The 21,828-nt window shown below is 40.2% G+C and overlaps 1 protein-coding gene across 1 annotated transcript in view; it reads left to right on the top strand.

Moving 5' to 3' along the window:
* The window catches only part of LOC124004954 (cytoplasmic dynein 2 heavy chain 1-like), a 176,945-nt gene that overhangs the window by 135,743 nt on the left and 19,374 nt on the right, over window positions 1-21,828 (top strand). The window contains exon 27 of the mRNA XM_046313758.1: window positions 17,830-17,946. Coding sequence (XP_046169714.1) covers window positions 17,830-17,946 — 117 coding nt within the window. The remainder of the gene's footprint in view (window positions 1-17,829; window positions 17,947-21,828) is intronic.

Genomic DNA, 21,828 nt, shown 5'->3' with positions numbered 1-21,828 from the left:
GCATTTTTTGAACGGGGCATGCTTATCTAAGATGGTAAAGAAATTACTTTTAAAGAATGACCAGGCATCCTCGACTGATGGGTTGAGGTCAATATCCTTCCAGGATACCTGGACCAGGTTGATTAGAAAGGCCTGCTCGCAGAAGTGTTTTCGGGAGCGTTTGACAGTGATGAGGGGTTGACCGCGAGCCCATAGCGGATACAGGCAATGAGGATGTGATCGCTGAGATCCTGATTGAAAACAGCGGAGGTGAATTTGGAGGGCAATTTGGAAAGGATTATGTCTATGAGGGTGCCCACGTTTACAGATTTAGGGTTGTACCTGGTGGGTTCCTTGATGATTTGTGTGAGATTGAGGGAATCTAGCTCAGATTGTACGACTGCCGGGGTGTTAAGCATTTCCCAGTTTAGGTCACCTAACAGATCAAACTCTGAAGCTAGATGGGGGGGCGATCAATTCACAAATGGTGTCCAGGGCACAGCTGGGAGCTGAGGGGAGTCGGTAGCAGGCGGCAACAGTGAGAGACTTATTTCTGGAGAGGTAATTTTTTTAAATGAGAAGTTCAAACTGCTTGGGTATAGATCTAGAAAGTATGACAGAACTTTGCAGGCTATCTCTGCAGTAGATTGCAACTCCTCCCCCTTCGGCAGTTCTATCTTGACGGAAAATGTTGTAGCTGGTTATGGAAATCTCAGAATTTTTGGTGGTCTTCCTAAGCCAGGATTCAGACACAGCAAGGACATCAGGGTTGGCGGAGTGTACTAAAGCAGTGAGTAAAACAAACTTAGGGAGGAGGCATGTTGACATGCATGAAACCAAGGTTTTTTCGATCACAGAAGTCAACAAATGAGGGTGCCTGGGGACACACAGGGCCTGGGTTTACCTCCACATCACCCGAGGAACAGAGGAGGAGTAGGATGAGGGTACGGCTAAAGGCTATCAAAACTGGTCGCCGAGAGCGTTGGGGACAAAGAATAAAAGGAGCAGATTTCTGGGCGTGGTAGAATAGATTCAGGGCATAGTGTGCAGACGGTATGGTGGGGTGCGGGTACAGCGGAGGTAAGCCCAGGCACTGAGTGATAAGTGAGGTTGTATCTCTGGATAAGCTGTTTATAATGGGTGAGGTCACCGCATGTGTGGGAGGTGGGATAAAGGAGGTATCAGAGGTATGAGGAGTGGAACTAGGGGCTCCATTGTAAACTAAAACAATGATAACTAACCTAAACAACAGAGAGACATACAGCAATGCATAAAGCAATCACAGGTGTTGATTGGGAGAGCTAGCTAAGGCAACAACAGCTAATCAGCTAGAACAACAACAGGTAAAATGGCGATAAATGGGCAGAGCGGGTCGGTTAACTAGACACAGGGCCTGAGTTCGCGGCTGGGGCCGACAGATAAACAAACAAATTAAAAGAATGGTGTACGGTGATTAATGGACAGGCATCAGCTATGTAGCCAAGTGATCATAGGGTCCAGGAGGCAGCAATCGATGGAACAGGGAAGCCGTGGAGTAGTCATTACTACACTAGCACACGGGTGACACGGCGTTTAAAGTTAGTAACTAGGGGCTAGTAGAAGCGTCTGCTCAGACGGAGGCCGGTTGAAGGCACAGCGGATGGAGTATTCGTCGGCAGACCAGTCATGGTGGTGCGGCGGAGCGCCATGTCGACTAAGGATCCAAGCCAGATGGTGAAAGAGGAATTGTAGTTGTAGTAATTTAGTTTTCTATCCAGGAGATGCGCCTGGCTCACGGCTAACTGGTGCTAGCTTCGGGGCAGGGGCGTTAGCCACTATAGCCACTCAGCAGCGGGGATCCGGTGCCAAGGTTCAGAGCTTACGGCAAGGATCCGGTGGAGTAGTGGGTTCAAGCCGTGTTTGTGTGGAGTCTGGGTGAACAACTGAGTAGGCCGGGAGGTGGGCCTCAGGGATAGCTTTGGTACTGGGTAACTCGGTGGGTGCTAGCTAGCTGTGAAGATCAGGAGAATGGTCCAGGGATTACGACAGGAATCCGGCGTTGTAGTGGTGAGACAGTTCGTTACTGGTAGGCGTTATCCAGGTTTAAAAAAGGGCTGGTACCTGTGAAGAAGGTAAAGGCCGCTAACAATGACTAAATAACTTGTATCGAATTAGCTGGCTAGCTTCTGATGGCTAGGTGGTTCTTGCTATAAGGACTAGAAATTTTAAATAATAGCGATTCTGTATCACATTATAACAGAACATGGCCAAGATGTTCAAATGTTCATAGATGACCAGCAGGGTCAAATAATAATACGTTTGGTACATTGGAAAGAATTTACAAAAAAAACAGAGCAAGCTAGAATGCTATTTGGCCCTAAATAGAGAGTACACAGTGGCAGAATACCTGACCACTGTGACTTAAGGAAATCTATGTACAGAGTCAGAAGGCAGACTTGGCTCTCAAGAGAAGACAAGCTCTGTGCTGACTGCTCACAAAAGGAGGTGGAAACTGAGCTACACTTCCTAACCTCCTGCCAAATGTATGACCATATTAGAGACACATATTTCCCTCAGATTACACAGACCCACAAAGAATTCCAAAACAAATCAAATTTTGATAAACTCCCATATCTACTGGGTGAAATACCACAGCCATCACAGCAGCAAGATTTGTGACCTGTTGCCACAAGAAAAGGGCAACCAGTGAAGAAGAAACACCATTGTAAATATTTCCTGTTTGTACTATTTGCACATCATTACAACACTGTATATAAAAATAATATGACATTTCAAATGTCTTTATTCTTTTGGAACTTTTGTGAGGTTAATGTTTACTGTACGTTTTTTATTTGTATATTATCTATTTCACTTACTTTGGCAATGAGTAAATATGTTTCCCATGCCAATAAAACCCTTTGAATTGAGAGTGAGAGCGAGCAATGGGGGAGAGAGAACGTGCAGAGCTCTGATAGCAACAGCTCCCTTATAGAGAAATTGTGTGCGTGTCTATGTTAAGATATATGTGTAGTTATGTGTGTAGGTGCTAAGAGCAGTGACAGTAGTTAGGAGCTGTGAGGTGGAACACACTATCACTTCCACAATAACACTATCACTTTTATTTTTTTATTTCACCTTTATTTAAACACTTTAGGCCAGTTTGAGAACAAGTTGTCATTAACAACTGCAACTCTCACTAACGCTATCACTAATAATATCACTATCACTAATAATATCACTATCACTAATAATATCACTAATACTATCACTAATAATATCATGAATACTATCACTAATAATATCACTATCACTAATAATATCACTATCACTAATAATATCACTATCACTAATACTATCACTATCACTAATAATATCACTATCACTAATAATATCACTATCACTAATAATATCACTATCACTAATAATATCACTATCACTAATAATATCACTAATACTATCACTAATAATATCATGAATACTATCACTAATAATATCACTATCACTAATACTATCACTATCACTAATAATATCACTATCACTAATAATATCACTATCAATAATAATATCACTATCAATAATAATATCACTACTAATAGCACTAATACTATCACTAATACTATCACTATCACTAATAATATCACTATTGCTAATAATCACTAATAATATCACTAATAATAGCATTAATAATATCACTATCACTAATACTATCACTAATAATATATCACTAATAATATCACTATCACTAATAATATCATTAAAACTAATAATATCACTATTGCTAATACTATCACTAATAATATCACTAATAATGCTGTCACTAATGCTGTCACTAATACTATCACTAATAATATCACAAATAATATCACTAATAATATCACAAATAATATCACTAATACTATCACTAATAATATCACTACTATCACTATACACTATCACTAATAATATCACTACTATCATAATATCAGCATTAATAATAATATCACTAATAATATCACTATCAAATAACTATATCACTAATCACAATCACTATCACTAATAACACTATCAGTAATGCTATCACTAACACACTAAATCACTAACACACGGTCTATCTAACATACTGCTATCACTACACACTGCTACATGCATGTCACTAATGCTGTCACTAATGCTGTCACTAATACTGTCACTAATGCTGTCACTAATGCTGTCACTAATACTGTCGCTAATGCTGTCACTAATACTATCACTAATAATATCACAAATAATATCACAAATAATATCACTAATACTATCACTATCACTAATAATATCACAACTACTTTAACTATCACTAATAATATCACTACTATCACTAATAATATCACTACTACTATCACTAATACTATCACTAATAATATCACTACTACTATCACTAATACTATCACTAATAATATCACTACTATCACTAATAATATCACTAATACTATCACTAATACTATCACTAATAATATCACTATCGCTAATAATGTCACTAATAATATCACTAATAATATCAGTAATGCTATCACGAACACACTGTCACGAACACACGGTCTCTAACATACTGTCGCTAATGCTGTCACTAATGCTGTCACTAATACTGTCACTAATACTGTCACTAACACTATCAGTAATGCTATCACGAACACACTGTCACTAACACACGGTCTCTAACATACTGCCGCTAATACTGTCACTAATGCTGTCACTATCACTAATAATATCACTATCACTAATAATATCACTATCACTAATAATATCACTATCACTAATAATATCACTAATACTATCACTAATACTATCACTATCGCTAATAATGTCACTATCACTAATAATATCACTAATAATGTCACTAATACTATCACTAATAATATCACTATCACTAATAATATCACTAATGATGTCACTAATACTATCACTAATAATATCACTATCACTAATAATATCACTATCACTAATAATATCACTAATACTATCACTAATACTATCACTATCGCTAATGATGTCACTATCACTAATAATGTCACTAATACTATCACTAATAATATCACTAGTACTTTCACTAACACTATCACTAACACTATCACTAATAATACCACTAAAAATATCACTAATACTATCACTAATAATATCACTAATAATATCACTAATAATATCACTAACACTATCACTAATAATACCACTAAAAATATCACTAATACTATCACTAATAATATCACTAATAATATCACTAACACTATCACTAATAATACCACTAAAAATCACTATCACTAAAAACTATCACAATCACTAAAACTACCACTAATAGTATCATTAACACTATCAGTAATGCTATCACGAACACACTGTCACTAACACACGGTCTCTAACATACTGCCGCTAATGCTGTCACTAATACTGTCACTAATGCTGTCACTAATGCTGTCACTAATGCTGTCACTAATGCTGTCACTAATACTGTCGCTAATACTGTCGCTAATACTGTCACTAATGCTGTCACTAATGCTGTCACTAATGCTGTCGCTAATGCTGTCGCTAATGCTGTCGCTAATGCTGTCACTAATACTGTCATTAACACTATCAGTAATGCTATCACTAACACACGGTCTCTAACATACTGTCACTAATGCTGTCACTAATGCTGTCGCTAATGCTGTCGCTAATGCTGTCGCTAATGCTGTCACTAATACTGTCATTAACACTGTCAGTAATGCTATCACTAACACACTGTCACTAACACACGGTCTCTAACATACTGCCACTAATGCTGTCACTAATACTGTCACTAATGCTGTCACTAATACTGTCGCTAATGCTGTCACTAACACACTATCACTAATAATATCACAAACACTATCACTATCACCAATACTATTCCTAACGCTAACACTATGAAACTATCAATCTATTAACCATTAGATCTACTGTACCTCTCTCTCATTTCAATTTAATTGGCATGATGTATCAATGTACATGTTGCCAAAACTTATTTTGGCGATGAAGTGACACATTCAAAATTTTAACTAATTGAAATATTAATCATCAAGATTGGCAAGGGGACAATCAGTAACAACAATAATCAAGGGTAAAAATAACAATTCAATGGACAATAACAATGGCATAGAGGACATGTGCAGGTTTACTGAGCTCTCTCTCTCTCGCTCTCTCTCTCTCTCTCTCTCTCTCTCTCTCTCTCTCTCGCTCTCTCGCTCTCTCTCTCTCTCTCTCTCTCTCTCTCTCTCTCTCTCTCTCTCTCTCTCTCTCTCGCTCTCTCGCTCTCTCGCTCTCTCGCTCTCTCGCTCTCTCTCTCTCGCTCTCGCTCTCTCGCTCTCCTCGCGCTCTCGCTCTCTCTCGCTAGTGTCGTTTGTCTCTGTCATGCTGATCCCGTTCAATTCTCATAGCGATGCTCTCTGACCTCTTGTTCACTCTCAGGACCTCTGTCAAAGCCAGGGAAGTGTGGGCTGTAACCAGGACACACACAAACGCGCATGCAAACACACACTCTCTTTCTCTTCTCTCTGTGCTGGAGGCCCTTTGCTGTGTGGTCTGTCAGTGGGACACAGGGGAGACGGTTTAATAGTTGATGTGGATGAGCCTAGAAGGGAGCTGGAGGGTACATGAACTGCTCATCTCTATACCTGTATGTGAATATAACTAGTCTGCTCTATACCTGTATGTGAATATAACTAGTCTGCTCTATACCTGTATGTGAATATAACTAGTCTGCTCTATACCTGTATGTGAATATAACTAGTCTGCTCTATTCCTGTATGTGAATATAACTAGTCTGCTCTGTATAACTAGTCTGCTATATACCTGTATGTGAATATAACTAGTCTGCTCTATACCTGTATGTGAATATAACTAGTCTGCTCTGTATAACTAGTCTGCTCTATACCTGTATGTGAATATAACTAGTCTGCTCTGTATAACTAGTCTGCTCTATACCTGTATGTGAATATAACTAGTCTGCTCTGTATAACTAGTCTGCTCTATACCTGTATGTGAATATAACTAGTCTGCTCTGTATAACTAGTCTGCTCTATACCTGTATGTGAATATAACTAGTCTGCTCTGTATAACTAGTCTGCTCTATACCTGTATGTGAATATAACTAGTCTGCTCTATACCTGTATGTGAATATAACTAGTCTGCTCTATTCCTGTATGTGAATATAACTAGTCTGCTCTGAATAACTAGTCCGCTCTATACCTGTATGTGAATATAACTAGTCTGTTCTGAATAACTAGTCTGCTCTATACCTGTATGTGAATATAACTAGTCTGCTCTGTATAACTAGTCTGCTCTATACCTGTATGTGAATATAACTAGTCTGCTCTGTACCTGTATGTGAATATAACTAGTCTGCTCTGTATAACTAGTCTGCTCTATACCTGTATGTGAATATAACTAGTCTGCTCTATACCTGTATGTGAATATAACTAGTCTGCTCTGTACCTGTATGTGAATATAACTAGTCTGCTCTGTATAACTAGTCTGCTCTATACCTGTATGTGAATATAACTAGTCTGCTCTGTATAACTAGTCTGCTCTATACCTGTATGTGAATATAACTAGTCTGCTCTATACCTGTATGTGAATATAACTAGTCTGCTCTATACCTGTATGTGAATATAACTAATCTGCTCTGTATAACTAGTCTGCTCTATACCTGTATGTGAATATAACTAATCTGCTCTGTATAACTAGTCTGCTCTATACCTGTATGTGAATATAACTAATCTGCTCTGTATAACTAGTCTGCTCTATACCTGTATGTGAATATAACTAATCTGCTCTGTATAACTAGTCTGCTCTATACCTGTATGTGAATATAACTAGTCTGCTCTATACCTGTATGAATATAACTAATATAACTAATCTGCTACCTGAATATAACTAGTCTGCTCTATACCTGTATGTGAATATAATCTGCTCTGTATAACTAGTCTGCTCTCTGTATAACTAGTCTGCTCTATACCTGTATGTGAATATAACTAATCTGCTCTGTATAACTAGTCTGCTCTATACCTGTATGTGAATATAACTAGTCTGCTCTATACCTGTATGTGAATATAACTAGTCTGCTCTATACCTGTATGTGAATATAACTAATCTGCTCTGAATAACTAGTCTGCTCTATACCTGTATGTGAATATAACTAGTCTGAATAACTCTGAATAACTAGTCTGCTCTATACCTGTATGTGAATATAACTAGTCTGCTCTATACCTGTATGTGAATATAACTAATCTGCTCTATACCTGTATGTGAATATAACTAGTCTGCTCTGTACCTGTATGTGAATATAACTAGTCTGCTCTATACCTGTATGTGAATATAACTTGTCTGCTCTGTATAACTAGTCTGCTCTGTATAACTAGTCTGCTCTGTATAACTAGTCTGCTCTGTATAACTAGTCTGCTCTATACCTGTATGTGAATATAACTAGTCTGCTCTGTATATCTAGTCTGCTCTATACCTGTATGTGAATATAACTAGTCTGCTCTGTATACCTGTCTGCTGAATATAACTAGTCTGCTCTGTATAACTAGTCTGCTCTATACCTGTATGTGAATATAACTAATCTGCTCTGTATAACTAGTCTGCTCTATACCTGTATGTGAATATAACTAGTCTGCTCTATACCTGTATGTGAATATAACTAATCTGCTCTGAATAACTAGTCTGCTCTGTATAACTAGTCTGCTCTATACCTGTATGTGAATATAACTAGTCTGCTCTATACCTGTATGTGAATATAACTAGTCTGCTCTATACCTGTATGTGAATAGAACTAATCTGCTCTGAATAACTAGTCTGCTCTATACCTGTATGTGAATATAACTAGCCTGCTCTATACCTGTATGTGAATATAACTAATCTGCTCTGTATAACTAGTCTGCTCTATACCTGTATGTGAATATAACTAGTCTGCTCTATACCTGTATGTGAATATAACTAGTCTGCTCTATACCTGTATGTGAATATAACTAGTCTGCTCTATACCTGTATGTGAATATAACTAGTCTGCTCTATACCTGTATGTGAATATAACTAGTCTGCTCTGTATAACTAGTCTGCTCTATACCTGTATGTGAATATAACTAGTCTGCTCTATACCTGTATGTGAATATAACTAGTCTGCTCTATACCTGTATGTGAATATAACTAGTCTGCTCTGTATAACTAGTCTGCTCTATACCTGTATGTGAATATAACTAGTCTGCTCTATACCTGTATGTGAATATAACTAGTCTGCTCTGTATAACTAGTCTGCTCTGTATAACTAGTCTGCTCTGAATAACTAGTCTGCTCTATACCTGTATGTGAATATAACTAGTCTGCTCTATACCTGTATGTGAATATAACTAGTCTGCTCTATACCTGAATGTGAATATAACTAGTCTGCTCTGTATAACTAGTCTGCTCTATACCTGTATGTGAATATAACTAGTCTGCTCTATACCTGTATGTGAATATAACTAGTCTGCTCTGAATAACTAGTCTGCTCTGTATAACTAGTCTGCTCTATACCTGTATGTGAATATAACTAGTCTGCTCTGTACCTGTATGTGAATATAACTAGTCTGCTCTGTATAACTAGTCTGCTCTATACCTGTATGTGAATATAACTAGTCTGCTCTGTATAACTAGTCTGCTCTATACCTGTATGTGAATATAACTAGTCTGCTCTATACCTGTATGTGAATATAACTAGTCTGCTCTATACCTGTATGTGAATATAACTAGTCTGCTCTATACCTGTATGTGAATATAACTAGTTTGCTCTATAACTAGTCTGCTGAATATAACTAGTTTGCTCTGAATATAACTAGTCTGCTCTATACCTGTATGTGAATATAACTAGTCTGCTCTATAACTAGTCTGCTCTATACCTGTATGTGAATATAACTAGTCTGCTCTATACCTGTATGTGAATATAACTAGTCTGCTCTGTATAACTAGTCTGCTCTATACCTGTATGTGAATATAACTAGTCTGCTCTGTATAACTAGTCTGCTCTATACCTGTATGTGAATATAACTAGTCTGCTCTATACCTGTATGTGAATATAACTAGTCTGCTCTATAACTGTCTGTGAATATAACTAGTCTGCTCTGAATAACTAGTCTGCTCTATACCTGTATGTGAATATAACTAGTCTGTTCTGAATAACTAGTCTGCTCTATACCTGTATGTGAATATAACTAGTCTGCTCTGTATAACTAGTCTGCTCTATACCTGTATGTGAATATAACTAGTCTGCTCTATACCTGTATGTGAATATAACTAGTCTGCTCTATACCTGTATGTGAATATAACTAGTCTGCTCTGTACCTGTATGTGAATATAACTAGTCTGCTCTGTATAACTAGTCTGCTCTATACCTGTATGTGAATATAACTAGTCTGCTCTATACCTGTATGTGAATATAACTAGTCTGCTCTGTACCTGTATGTGAATATAACTAGTCTGCTCTGTATAACTAGTCTGCTCTATACCTGTATGTGAATATAACTAGTCTGCTCTGTATAACTAGTCTGCTCTATACCTGTATGTGAATATAACTAGTCTGCTCTGTATAACTAGTCTGCTCTATACCTGTATGTGAATATAACTAGTCTGCTCTATACCTGTATGTGAATATAACTAATCTGCTCTGTATAACTAGTCTGCTCTATACCTGTATGTGAATATAACTAGTCTGCTCTATACCTGTATGTGAATATAACTAATCTGCTCTGTATAACTAGTCTGCTCTATACCTGTATGTGAATATAACTAATCTGCTCTGTATAACTAGTCTGCTCTATACCTGTATGTGAATATAACTAGTCTGCTCTATACCTGTATGTGAATATAACTAATCTGCTCTGTATAACTAGTCTGCTCTGTATAACTAGTCTGCTCTATACCTGTATGTGAATATAACTAGTCTGCTCTGTATAACTAGTCTGCTCTATACCTGTATGTGAATATAACTAGTCTGCTCTGAATAACTAGTCTGCTCTATACCTGTATGTGAATATAACTAGTCTGCTCTATACCTGTATGTGAATATAACTAGTCTGCTCTATACCTGTATGTGAATATAACTAATCTGCTCTGTATAACTAGTCTGCTCTGAATATAACTAGTCTGCTCTATACCTGTATGTGAATATAACTAGTCTGCTCTGTATAACTAGTCTGCTCTATACCTGTATGTGAATATAACTAGTCTGCTCTGAATAACTAGTCTGCTCTATACCTGTATGTGAATATAACTTGTCTGCTCTGTACCTGTATGTGAATATAACTTGTCTGCTCTGTATAACTAGTCTGCTCTATACCTGTATGTGAATATAACTTGTCTGCTCTGTATAACTAGTCTGCTCTATACCTGTATGTGAATATAACTTGTCTGCTCTGTATAACTAGTCTGCTCTATACCTGTATGTGAATATAACTAGTCTGCTCTGTATAACTAGTCTGCTCTAAACCTGTATGTGAATATAACTTGTCTGCTCTGTATATCAATATAACTGGTATGTTCGAATGATCAATATAACTAGTCTGCAGTATACGGTGCCTTGCGAAAGTATTCGGCCCCCTTGAACTTTGCGACCTTTTGCCACATTTCATTTCGGTAAGTTGCTTGGGGTATGTCTCTATCAGTTTTACACATCGAGAGACTGACATTTTTCCCATTCCTCCTTGCAAAACAGCTCGAGCTCAGTGAGGTTAGATGGAGAGCATTTGTGAACAGCAGTTTTCAGTTCTTTCCACAGATTCTCGATTGGATTCAAGTCTGGACTTTGACTTGGCCATTCTAACACCTGGATATGTTTATTTTTGAACCATTCCATTGTAGATTTTGCTTTATGTTTTGGATCATTGTCTTGTTGGAAGACAAATCTCCGTCATTTGTGAATATTCATTTGACCGGCAGCATTTTAATTTACCGGACCCATCTGCATTGGGTGCACAACCTGATTAGTGCTCAGAAACACAGAAATCACATTTACATGATGGTCATTCATATTAACACAACCTGATTAGTGCTCAGAAACACAGAAATCACATTTACATGATGGTCATTCATATTAACACAACATGCAAGTCTTACCAAATTCTAATGCACGTTGAAGATGTCCATATTTCCTTTTTTTAGTGTTGTGTTTTGAATTACTGAGAAAGGCATTTCGCTATACTTAAATGTGACATTATAAACCTGAAACGTGAGCAAAGAACATTATCACTAGCCACGTCAATATACTATCCCCCATAGTAGATAAGTTGACCTATTCTATTGGTGCGCTTGTCAAGAAAGAAATAGCCCATTCCAAACAGACTCTGGGACAGTTGTGCGATGACATATCCCACATTCATACAATCAGTAGGCCTAGGCTACATCCCCCAGATCAACTATTATTTATTCAAATTACGGAGCGGTTTTGCGGAATCAGATTAAGCTTAATGTTAGACTAAATTGCACTTTTAAACTAGACAAACTGAAATTGCATTTCTCAGACATGTTTCAAATGATTTTAAAAAGTCTGATTTCCAGAAGGACGATTAGAGCTAATCTAGAGGTAAGTGGAGGCTTAACCTGAACCTGATAATAATGACCAAAGAGCACCAGAGAATTCCAGACAGGAGAAACCCACGGAATAATGTTGATTAAATCAATTGCCATGATCGTTTCTTTATCTACCGTGCTTTTGGAAAGTATTCAGACCCCTTGACTTTTTGTTGGATTCAATAAAATAAAAAAACACAGCAATCTACACACAATACCCCTTAATGACAAAGTGAAAACAAGTTCTTAGTTATGTTTAGTAATGTATTAACAATAAAATTATTCAGCACCTTTGCTTTGACACTCTAAATTGAGCTCAGGTGCATCCTGTTTCCATTGGTCATCCTTGAGATGTTTCTACAACCTGATTGGAGGCCACCTGTGGTAAATTCATTTGATTGGACATGATTTGGAAAGGGAAAATCCTGTCTATATAAGGTCCTACAGTTGACAGTGAATGTCAGAGCAGAAACCAAGGCATGAGGTCGGAGGAATTGTCCGTAGAGCTCAGAGGCAGGATTGTGTCAAGGCACAGATCTGGGGAAGAGTACCAAAACATTTCTGCTGGATTGAAGGTCCCCAAGAACACAGTCGCCTCCATCATTCTTAAATGGAAGAAGTTTGTAACCACAAAGACTCTTCTTAGAGCTGGCCACCTGGCCAAACTGAGCAATCGCTGGAGAAGCGCCTTGGTCAGGGAGGTGACCAAGAACCTGATGGTCACTCTGACAGAGCTCTAGAGTTCCTCTGTGGAGATGGGAGAACCTTCTAGAAGGACAACCATCTCTGCAGCACTCCACCAATCAGGACTTTATGTTAGAGTGGCCAGACGGAAGCCACTCCTCAGTAAAAGGCACATGCCAGACTGCTTGAAGTTTGCCACAAGGCACCTAAAGACTCTCAGACCATGAGAAACAAGATTCTCTGGTCTGATGAAACCAGGATTAAACTCTTTAGCTTGAATGCCAAGCATCACGTCTGGAGGAAACCTGGCACCATCCCTATGCTGAAGCATGGAGGTGGCAGCATCATGCTGTGGGGATCTTTTTCAGCTGCAGGGACTGGATCCGGATGGAGGGAAAGATGAACGGAGCAAAGTACAGAGAGATCCTTGATGAAAACCTGTTCCAGAGCGCTCAGACTGGGGCAAAGATTCTCCTTCCAACAGGACAACGACCCTAATCAACCAGCCAAGACACAGCGCAGGAGTGGCTTCAGGACAAGTCTCTTTATCCCGATCTAACATCTCTGGAGACCTTAAAATAGCTGTGCAGCGACGCTCCCCATCCAACCTGACAGAGCTTGAGAGGATCTGCAGAGAAGAATGGGAGAAACTCCCCAAATACAGGTGTGCCAAGCCTGTAGCGCACATATGTCAGAGTCAAGGCCCGCGGGCCACATCCGGCCCGCGAGAAGGTTTTTTACGGCCCCTGGGATGATCTTGATTTATTATTAGAACCGGCCCGCAGACCGCAGCAAGCCGGCAGCCCGCAGATCTTTTACACGCACCAATACTACATTTCCCACAATGCAACGGTGACGCACCGAGCAGTAGGCTGCTTCATTTCAATATTTATTGGCACAGCAGTTGTCAGCATCACAGTAAAATTAACTTTCAGATACCCATCAAAAATGGCAAAACGGAAGGTGGACACTGAGAACCGGGGGTTTCAAACAAGGTGGGAGTCGGAGTATTTGTTCACGGAGGTAGCTGGAAAACCTGTGTGTCTTCTGTGTGGAGAAAGTGTGGCGGTACTGAAAGAGTATAATCTGAGACGACATTATGAAACGAAACACGCGGACAAAAACAAGAATATGGACATGGAACAAAGGCTACAAAAGGCAGAGGAATTAAAACGAGGCCTCAAATCTCGACAGGCTCTGTTCAAAAAAGCCAAATCACAAGGCCAGGCTGCTGTCAAGGCCAGTTTTATTTTGGCAGAAGAGATCGCTAAATCAGCCCGGCCATTTACGGAGGGGATTTCATCAAAAACTGCATGATTAAAGTTTGTGACGAAGTTTGCCCAGAAAAAAGGCAACTCTTTTTAAATGTGAGTCTGAGCAGAAACACCATTGCCGAGAGAGTAGACCAGTTGTCCATCAATCTAAAAGAGCAGCTTGTGAAAAAGGGAAAAGATTTCATTGCATATTCCTTGGCTGTGGATGAGAGCACCGACATTTCTGACATTGCCCAGTTGTCAATTTTCATCCGCGGAGTGGACTCCAGCCTAAGCGTGACAGAGGAGTTTTTGGCTTTACGTCCTATGCATGGCACAACTACGGGGCATGATTTGTATGAAGAGGTGTCAAGATGTGTAAATGAGATGGAGCTGCCTTGGGAAAAACTCGTGGGTTTGACAACCGACGGAGCACCTGCGATGTGTGGACACAGGAGCGGACTGGTGGAGAAAATACGGGAAAAGATGCAAGAGGAAAACGCGACAGGTGAGCTGACAGCTTATCATTGTATCATACACCAAGAAGCGTTGTGCGGTAAAGCCTTGAAAATGGAGCATGTAATGAGCATCATCACGCGCACAGTTAACTTTATCAGAGCCAAAGGTTTGAATCACCGCCAGTTCAAGGCATTTCTGACGGAGTTAGAAACGGAGCATGGTGATTTGCCTTATCACACAGAGGTGCGATGGCTAAGCCAGGGAAAGGTGCTTCAAAGATGTTTCGAGCTTCGTGAGGAGATTTGTCTGTTCTTGGACAGCAAAGGGAAAGACACAACACAACTCCGAGACGAAATGTTTCTGTGTGAAATGGCTTTTCTGTGTGACATTACGAGTCATCTGAATGCAATGAACTTGCAGCTGCAGGGTCGGGATCGTGTCATCTCTGATATGTACAGTACAGTGAAGGCATTTAAAACCAAACTGACTCTGTGGGAGACGCAGATGCGGAAAGAAAATTTGAGCCACTTTCCCAGCTGCCAGACCATTAAAGAGAAGCTCTCTACCAGTGCGTTCCCGAGCGCACAGTTGGCTGATAAAATAGGTATGCTTGCCGCTGACTTTCGACGCTGATTTGCTGACTTTGAAGCACAAAAAAGCAGGTTGGAACTGCTCGGTAACCCATTTGCTGTTGACGTGGAAAGCTCACCACCAAACCTCCAAATGGAGTTGATTGACCTCCAATGCAATGATGCACTGAGTGCAAAATATGCGGCAGTGGGTGCTGCGGAGTTCGCCCGTTTCCTCCCGACACAATGCCCCAGCTGCGCATCCAGGCTGCTCAAACGTTGTCTATGTTTGGCAGCACATACCTGTGTGAACAACTGTTTTCTTTGATGAACTTGAACAAAACATCACACAGAAGTCGACTTACTGCTGAACACCTCCACTCAATTCTGAGGATTTCCTCAGCTCAGAGCCTTACCCCGAACATTGATGAACTTGTGGAAAAGATGGGACACCACCAAGTATCACCCTCAACCTCAAACAAGTGAACATTACTGTGCAATCACATATTTAGAGTTTTTACTCAGTTCAAGTTTAAAAGTTAAAGTTTAATATTTGTTTTCACTGCATGTTACTTCTCCTTAAACAAAGTGTTGTTTTTGATTAATAGATTTTTGCACTTTATTTTATTGTATTTCAATCCAATTATATTTTAAAAATATTTCAGTTGAGTGGATGATAGAAAATTGCTATTATTGTTTTTTTCTTTGAAGTAAATTTAGCCCACTTTTGCTAAAATAGAAAATATAGGCTACTGATGGTGCCTTGAATACCGGTTTCTTTCATTTAATGTTCATGTTATGGGGATTTTTATATAAAGGAAATTTGTCTTTTGTGTCTGTTGAAAATTAAAGATTACTGACAGTGCCATAAGAAAATATTGCTTTATTTATCTGATCATATTGGAATATATTTGTTAGGTTTTCAGTAGGTTCAATTAGGTTCACTAGACTATATGCGTCATTTAAAAAAATTTCAATGAACATTCGAACAGTCCGGCCCTCGGCTTGTAGCTAAATTTTTTATTTGGCCCTCCGTCCATTTGACTTTGACACCCCTGCTGTAGCGTCATACCCAAGAGTCAAGGCTGTAATCGCTGCCAACGGTGATTCAACAAAGTACTGAGTAAAGGGTCTGAATACTTATGTAAATATAATAATTTCTAATAACCTGTTTATACTTTGTCATTATGGGGTATTGTGTATAAACTGATGAGGGGGAAAACTATTTCATCCATTTTTGAATAAGGCTGTAACGTAACAAAATGTGGAACAAGTCAAGGGGTCTGAGAACATTCCGAAGGCTCTGTATACTGACACTGTACAAGTCAAATACAGCTGCCATTTGTTTGCTTTATAGCGAAGGCTTTTATTGTGACTCTCTTCGGGAAAGGCCCTTTCCTACAAGTACTGATCAGCTTGAGCTTTTTGACATCTGGAACCTAACACAAAATGCTTACGTATCAGTGTCCCAGGTTTTTAATTAGGCTGAACAAAGATGAACTGGCTAGTCCTTACTTTAGTCTGGGACTCCCTAGTCTAGAACTAATTAATCTGAAGTTAAGCAACACGTCAGAAAGCCATTTTTTAAATCTGGATTAATTTAAATAGAATTAGCCTAGTCCTGATGTGAAGTTGTTCTCCTCACCCCCCCCCCCCCATAGGATTCCCTTTTTGGTTCCAGGTAGAACCCATTTTGGTTCCAGGTAGAACCCTCTTTAAAACTGGTTCTTCATGGAACCCAAAAGGATTCTACCTGGAAACAAAATGGTTCTACCTGCAACCAAAAATGGTTCTTCAAAGGGTTCTCCTATGGAGACAGGCAGACCCTTTAAGGTTGTAGATAGCATCTTTTTTTCTAGGAGTGTATCCTCTGACTCTCTCCTGAGTGGGGCTGAGAAAGTAGGTGGAGAGTTCACCCAGACCAAATTAAACCCATTTATCAGACGGTCTATTCCTCTAATCTCCACACACACACACACACACACACACACACACACACACACACACACACACACACACACACACACACACACACACACACACACACACACACACACACACACACACACACACACACACACACACACACACACACACACACACACACACACACACACACACACACACACACACACTTCAGAACAGAAACCAAATCTCTACTATCACAGTATAAACTTCTCTGCTGGTCTGTTTTTTTTTATCTGTCCGATGATTGGACGGCTGGATGTACTATGCTGAGTTGTCAAGGTCATTGTCCACACGCATTAACTCCTCCACCCTTTGTCTGTCTGTCTGTCTGTCTCTCTCTGTCTGTCTGTCTCTCTGTCTCTCTCTCACTCCAGGTGATCTCCCAGCTGAGGATTCTGACCCGCTCGGTAGCAGCAGGATCAAAGTTTGACAGGGAGATCTGGTCCAATGGCCTCTCTCCTGTCCTCAACTTATGGAAGAAACTCAACCAGGTAACTCTCTCTTTCTTTCTCCCTCTCTGCTCTCCTCTATGTACCTGAACAGCTGCTGTGTGTGTGTGTGTGTGTGTGTGTGTGTGTGTGTGTGTGTGTGTGTGTGTGTGTGTGTGTGTGTGTGTGTGTGTGTGTGTGTGTGTGTGTGTGTGTGTGTGTGTGTGTGTGTGTGTGTGTGTGTGTGTCTGGTGGCTGGTGGCTGGTGGCTGCTCACTCCTCGGTTTTGCTAGTGTATGCAGTTGCTTAGAAACCACCACCTTTCAAATCAATGAAATGTCCCCTTTTGTGTTAAATAATTTAGCCCTTCTCTCCCTCCTCCACCTCATTCCCCCTCTCTCTCTACCTCCCTCCTCATTCCCTCTCTCTCTCCCTCCTCCTCATTCCCCTCTATCTCCCATTAGTTTCTGTTTCTAGCCTCAGTAATAGGGATCTGATATGTGTATATATGTAAATGACCTCACAGCTGCTGTTGTTGTCTGTTGATTGGTCATTGAGGTGGGTGAAGTGTTTTTTGATTGGCTATAATAAGGTCTGTCTTCAGGAGACAGAAGAGAAGAGGAGACTGTACTTAGTTTTCTCTTTGTAAACAAGCTTATTTTATGTTAATAATACCCCAGGAGCCATTAATGAGTTTATGTCGTGTCCCCTCTGCCCAATGTGTCTGTCTTTAAGTTAATGCTTCATCCTGGGTATGGATTCACCAGAGCATTGAGGTGCAAAATCCCCAAATATCTGAACAGTCATGCACCACCACCACTGTTGATTCTGATATCATGTATTACTTTCTCTGTGGAAACAGAAGTGTTTTTCTCTTGGGTCCATTCTAACAGTGGTTCTCTGTGGAAACAGAAGTGTTTGTCTCTTGGGTCCATTCTAACAGTGGTTCTCTGTGGAAACGGACGTGTTTGTCTCTTGGGTCCATTCTAACAGTGGTTCTCTGTGGAAACAGAAGTGTTTGTCTCTTGGGTCCATTCTAACAGTGGTTCTCTGTGGAAACAGAAGTGTTTGTCTCTTGGGCCCATTCTAACAGTGGTTCTCTGTGGAAACAGAAGTGTTTGTCTCTTGGGTCCATTCTAATAGTGGTTCTCTGTGGAAACAGAAGTGTTTTTCTCTTGGGTCCATTCTAACAGTGGTTCTCTGTGGAAACAGAAGTGTTTTCTCTTGGGTCCATTCTAACAGTGGTTCTCTGTGGAAACAGAAGTGTTTGTCTCTTGGGTCCATTCTAACAGTGGTTCTCTGTGGAAACAGAAGTGTTTGTCTCTTGGGTCCATTCTAACAGTGGTTCTCTGTGGAAACAGAAGTGTTTGTCTCTTGGGCCCATTCTAACAGTGGTTCTCTGTGGAAACAGAAGTGTTTGTCTCTTGGGTCCATTCTAACAGTGGTTCTCTGTGGAAACGGACGTGTTTGTCTCTTGGGTCCATTCTAACAGTGGTTCTCTGTGGAAACAGAAGTGTTTGTCTCTTGGGTCCATTCTAACAGTGGTTCTCTGTGGAAACAGAAGTGTTTGTCTCTTGGGCCCATTCTAACAGTGGTTCTCTGTGGAAACAGAAGTGTTTGTCTCTTGGGTCCATTCTAATAGTGGTTCTCTGTGGAAACAGAAGTGTTTTTCTCTTGGGTCCATTCTAACAGTGGTTCTCTGTGGAAACAGAAGTGTTTTTCTCTTGGGTCCATTCTAACAGTGGTTCTCTGTGGAAACAGAAGTGTTTGTCTCTTGGGTCCATTCTAACAGTGGTTCTCTGTGGAAACAGAAGTGTTTGTCTCTTGGGTCCATTCTAACAGTGGTTCTCTGTGGAAACAGAAGTGTTTGTCTCTTGGGCCCATTCTAACAGTGGTTCTCTGTGGAAACAGAAGTGTTTGTCTCTTGGGTCCATTCTAACAGTGGTTCTCTGTGGAAACAGAAGTGTTTTTCTCTTGGGTCCATTCTAACAGTGGTTCTCTGTGGAAACAGAAGTGTTTTCTCTTGGGTCCATTCTAACAGTGGTTCTCTGTGGAAACAGAAGTGTTTTCTCTTGGGTCCATTCTAACAGTGGTTCTCTGTGGAAACAGAAGTGTTTGTCTCTTGGGTCCATTCTAACAGTGGTTCTCTGTGGAAACAGAAGTGTTTGTCTCTTGGGTCCATTCTAACAGTGGTTCTCTGTGGAAACAGAAGTGTTTGTCTCTTGGGTCCATTCTAACAGTGGTTCTCTGTGGAAACAGAAGTGTTTGTCTCTTGGGTCCATTCTAACAGTGGTTCTCTGTGGAAACAGAAGTGTTTGTCTCTTGGGTCCATTCTAACAGTGGTTCTCTGTGGAAACAGAAGTGTTTGTCTCTTGGGTCCATTCTAACAGTGGTTCTCTGTGGAAACAGAAGTGTTTGTCTCTTGGGTCCATTCTAACAGTGGTTCTCTGTGAAAACAGATAATGTATTCAATGTGTGTCCTAGTGTTGTTTACTCAAATGTAATTCAAGTCTCTATAAAGCTGATTTAAGTTCCTTCATTGTGTGTGTGTGTGTGTGTGTGTGTGTGTGTGTGTGTGTGTGTGTGTGTGTGTGTGTGTGTGTGTGTGTGTGTGTGTGTGTGTGTGTGTGTGTGTGTGTGTGTGTGTGTGTGTGTGTGTGTGTGTGTGTGTGTGTGTGTGTGTGTGTGTGTGTGTGTGTGCATTTCCTCTTCTTGTAAACATTCCCACTGTGAGTCTCTCAGGTGGGTCATTTGTTTATTTAATGATTCGTGTTGCTATAGTGGAGCAGTGTTGTATGATGCAGACATCATTGTTCTATCTTCCCCAGGACCTGGCTCTGACTTTTCTGAAAGTAAGAATAGGCTACACACACACACACACACACCATTGTTGTGTTTGATATCAGTAGGAGAATGATGTATTGTGTTAGTGTTTTTATATGGGTGTCGCTTTGACATCCCAGAATCTAGTGCAGCACCCCGCTGGTTTTAATTAATGGCTGGTCCCACATCGGGTCCCTGTAAAACCTCATTAGCATGTGTTACCCAGCCTGTACCAGGGGGAGAGAATACAACGCTGAGGAAGAACACAAACAACAGCGAGAATAAAAGAAGAGGAGGACAGTGCGTCTCTGTTTTGTTGTCTTAGGAGAGAGTGATCGTGTGAATACGGGACTGTTATTGTGTCAGAGCAGTGTGTTTCTGCTAAATTAATTCACTCTTTTCTCCCTGTGATTTTGGGAGGCAGTTGAGGGGATCATTGGTTTGTATATTATTTTGTTCACAACCCTTTGACGACTCTTTTTGGTGCGTGTGTGTTTTTGTGTAGTGTGAGCCTGTGTGTGTCAAACCCAGATCCTAGCCCCTGACGGTAGCAGATATGAATGCTCCATTCCATTGGTCAGTCTACGAGGGGCGGATCCTCTCTGTAATGAGTGGTGTATAACTAGCTCAAGAAGGACGAGCAGCTAATGACCAGCTAATTACTCATCCTGCTACCTCCTAGCAGCGAGCTAATCATCTCTAGTCAATCACATATTAATCGTCTGTTGGCATTAAGCTATTGGGGTGGCATGCATTTTACGGCATTTAATTATTCTCTTTCTGTTCATATGTCTCTCTCTCTCTCTCTCTCTCTCTCTCTCTCTCTCTCTCTCTCTCTCTTTCTCTCTCTCTCTCTCTCTCTCTCTCTCTCTCTCTCTCTCTCTCTCTCTCTCTCTCTCTCTCTCTCTCTCTCTCTCTCTCTCTCTCTCTCTCTCTCACTCTTTCTCTCTCTCTCTCTCTTTTCTCTCACTCTTTCTCTCTCTCTCTCTCTCTCTCTCTCTCACTCTTTCTCTCTCTCACTCTCTCACTCTTTCTCTCTCTCACTCTCTCACTCTTTCTCTCTCTCTTTCTGTTCATATGTCGCTCTCTCTCTCTCTCTCTCTCTCACTCTTTCTCTCTCTC

The sequence above is a fragment of the Oncorhynchus gorbuscha genome, linkage group LG19 (assembly GCF_021184085.1).
Source record: "Oncorhynchus gorbuscha isolate QuinsamMale2020 ecotype Even-year linkage group LG19, OgorEven_v1.0, whole genome shotgun sequence".
In the NCBI taxonomy this organism is placed as follows: Eukaryota; Metazoa; Chordata; class Actinopteri; order Salmoniformes; family Salmonidae; genus Oncorhynchus; species Oncorhynchus gorbuscha.
Note: the sequence above shows the minus strand (reverse complement) of the source record. Positions and strands in the feature narration are given on the sequence as shown.